We start from the raw sequence: 1262 nt of genomic DNA on the forward strand, positions 1-1262 counted from the left end.
TTAGTCCACTTCCTATAAGTATGTCACATTCTCTCCCCTTTCTAATTTGCAACCCTTCCAAGTCAGATTTCCAACATTCATTCCAAAACCTTTAAGATGTTTTCCAAAGGGGTGGAAGGGAGATGGAAAATAAGAAATCCTATGAGGCCACGCAAGATGGAAACTCTGCATTGAAACATGCCCCCTGGTAACAAGGAATACTATGGCTTTCTCTCCCTGACTCGTGGGGAGGTGGGGGAAAGGACAGCACATGACCCAGCCTGTTATAACCAAACAAGGGACACAGTAGAAAGATGATGATGCCCAAGCCCACAACATGCTGGAGTTCATGCTTTAGCCTCTGGCCTCCCCTGTGGGCCTGCTCACCTCAGAGCTGGGCATCACTGAGACTGTGGGTTCTGGGAGCCCTCTTTGCTCTTACTGTCCTCTGCTGGGCTGCACTCGGACCCTGTAACCGAGGACTTGTACCCTCGAAGTGTGTAGGCATTCAGCATCTCCAGCAGCAGGTCATACATGGGGACCAGGTTTTTGCACTTCATGCTGAGCAGATGTTCCATGCCCTTGTTACTATAGGGACAAAAAGATGCTGAGACTCCTTCCCTTGAGGCAGCCATGGTGACAGTGAAGTCTTCCCCAGCTCTCCAGCACAGAGCTCGTCCACCCCACCCCATCCCATCACCCCCTGCTCTTCCCCCAGCTCAGTGTTCTATGGCTCCTACATCCATGTCCCTCAAGTAATCTACTCTCAAGGGTGAGGACAAAGTCCTATTGACCTATGTCACATCCGCCCCCAATGGCCTGGCACAGCACCTGGCACACAGTACAAATAATTCTCATTATTTGTGGTAGTTATGTTCTATGAAGCCACTGCAAACACTGAATTAGCAAATACTAAGTCATTGCTCCCAGGGAAAATACAGGGTTAGGTTTCTGCAAGTTCTGGTCACAATATTATTTTTAGCTGATCAATACATAAGCTTGTGGTATGCGTGTTTCTGTTAAAATACACCTTATTTAGTATAGGTTTATTAACACTGAACTCATGGCCACAGCACTATAGCTCATGGCTGAATGAAGCTTATCTAATATATTTTCTCTGAAAGGCACATCACAACTTTCCTTGCCTAGGAACACTACACAGCACTTCAGCACTATTCTAGGGGGCCATTTTAAACAGTGAAATCACCCACAAAAAGCACAAAAGTGTAAAAACATGGTACTAATAGGTCGTGTTAAGAACACTTGTTTACAGAATGAGAGCT

At 46.3% G+C, this 1262-nt stretch overlaps 1 protein-coding gene across 1 annotated transcript in view; it reads right to left on the reverse strand.

The window, feature by feature from the left end:
* Positions 1–1262, reverse strand: part of ESR2 (estrogen receptor 2 (ER beta)) — an 84177-nt gene that overhangs the window by 25617 nt on the left and 57298 nt on the right. Inside the window, exon 8 of the mRNA XM_008566247.1 lies at positions 367–567. Coding sequence (XP_008564469.1) covers positions 381–567 — 187 coding nt within the window. The 3' untranslated portion in view covers positions 367–380. The remainder of the gene's footprint in view (positions 1–366; positions 568–1262) is intronic.

This window comes from Galeopterus variegatus, unplaced genomic scaffold (assembly GCF_000696425.1).
Source record: "Galeopterus variegatus unplaced genomic scaffold, G_variegatus-3.0.2 Scaffold231, whole genome shotgun sequence".
NCBI classification, from domain to species: Eukaryota; Metazoa; Chordata; class Mammalia; order Dermoptera; family Cynocephalidae; genus Galeopterus; species Galeopterus variegatus.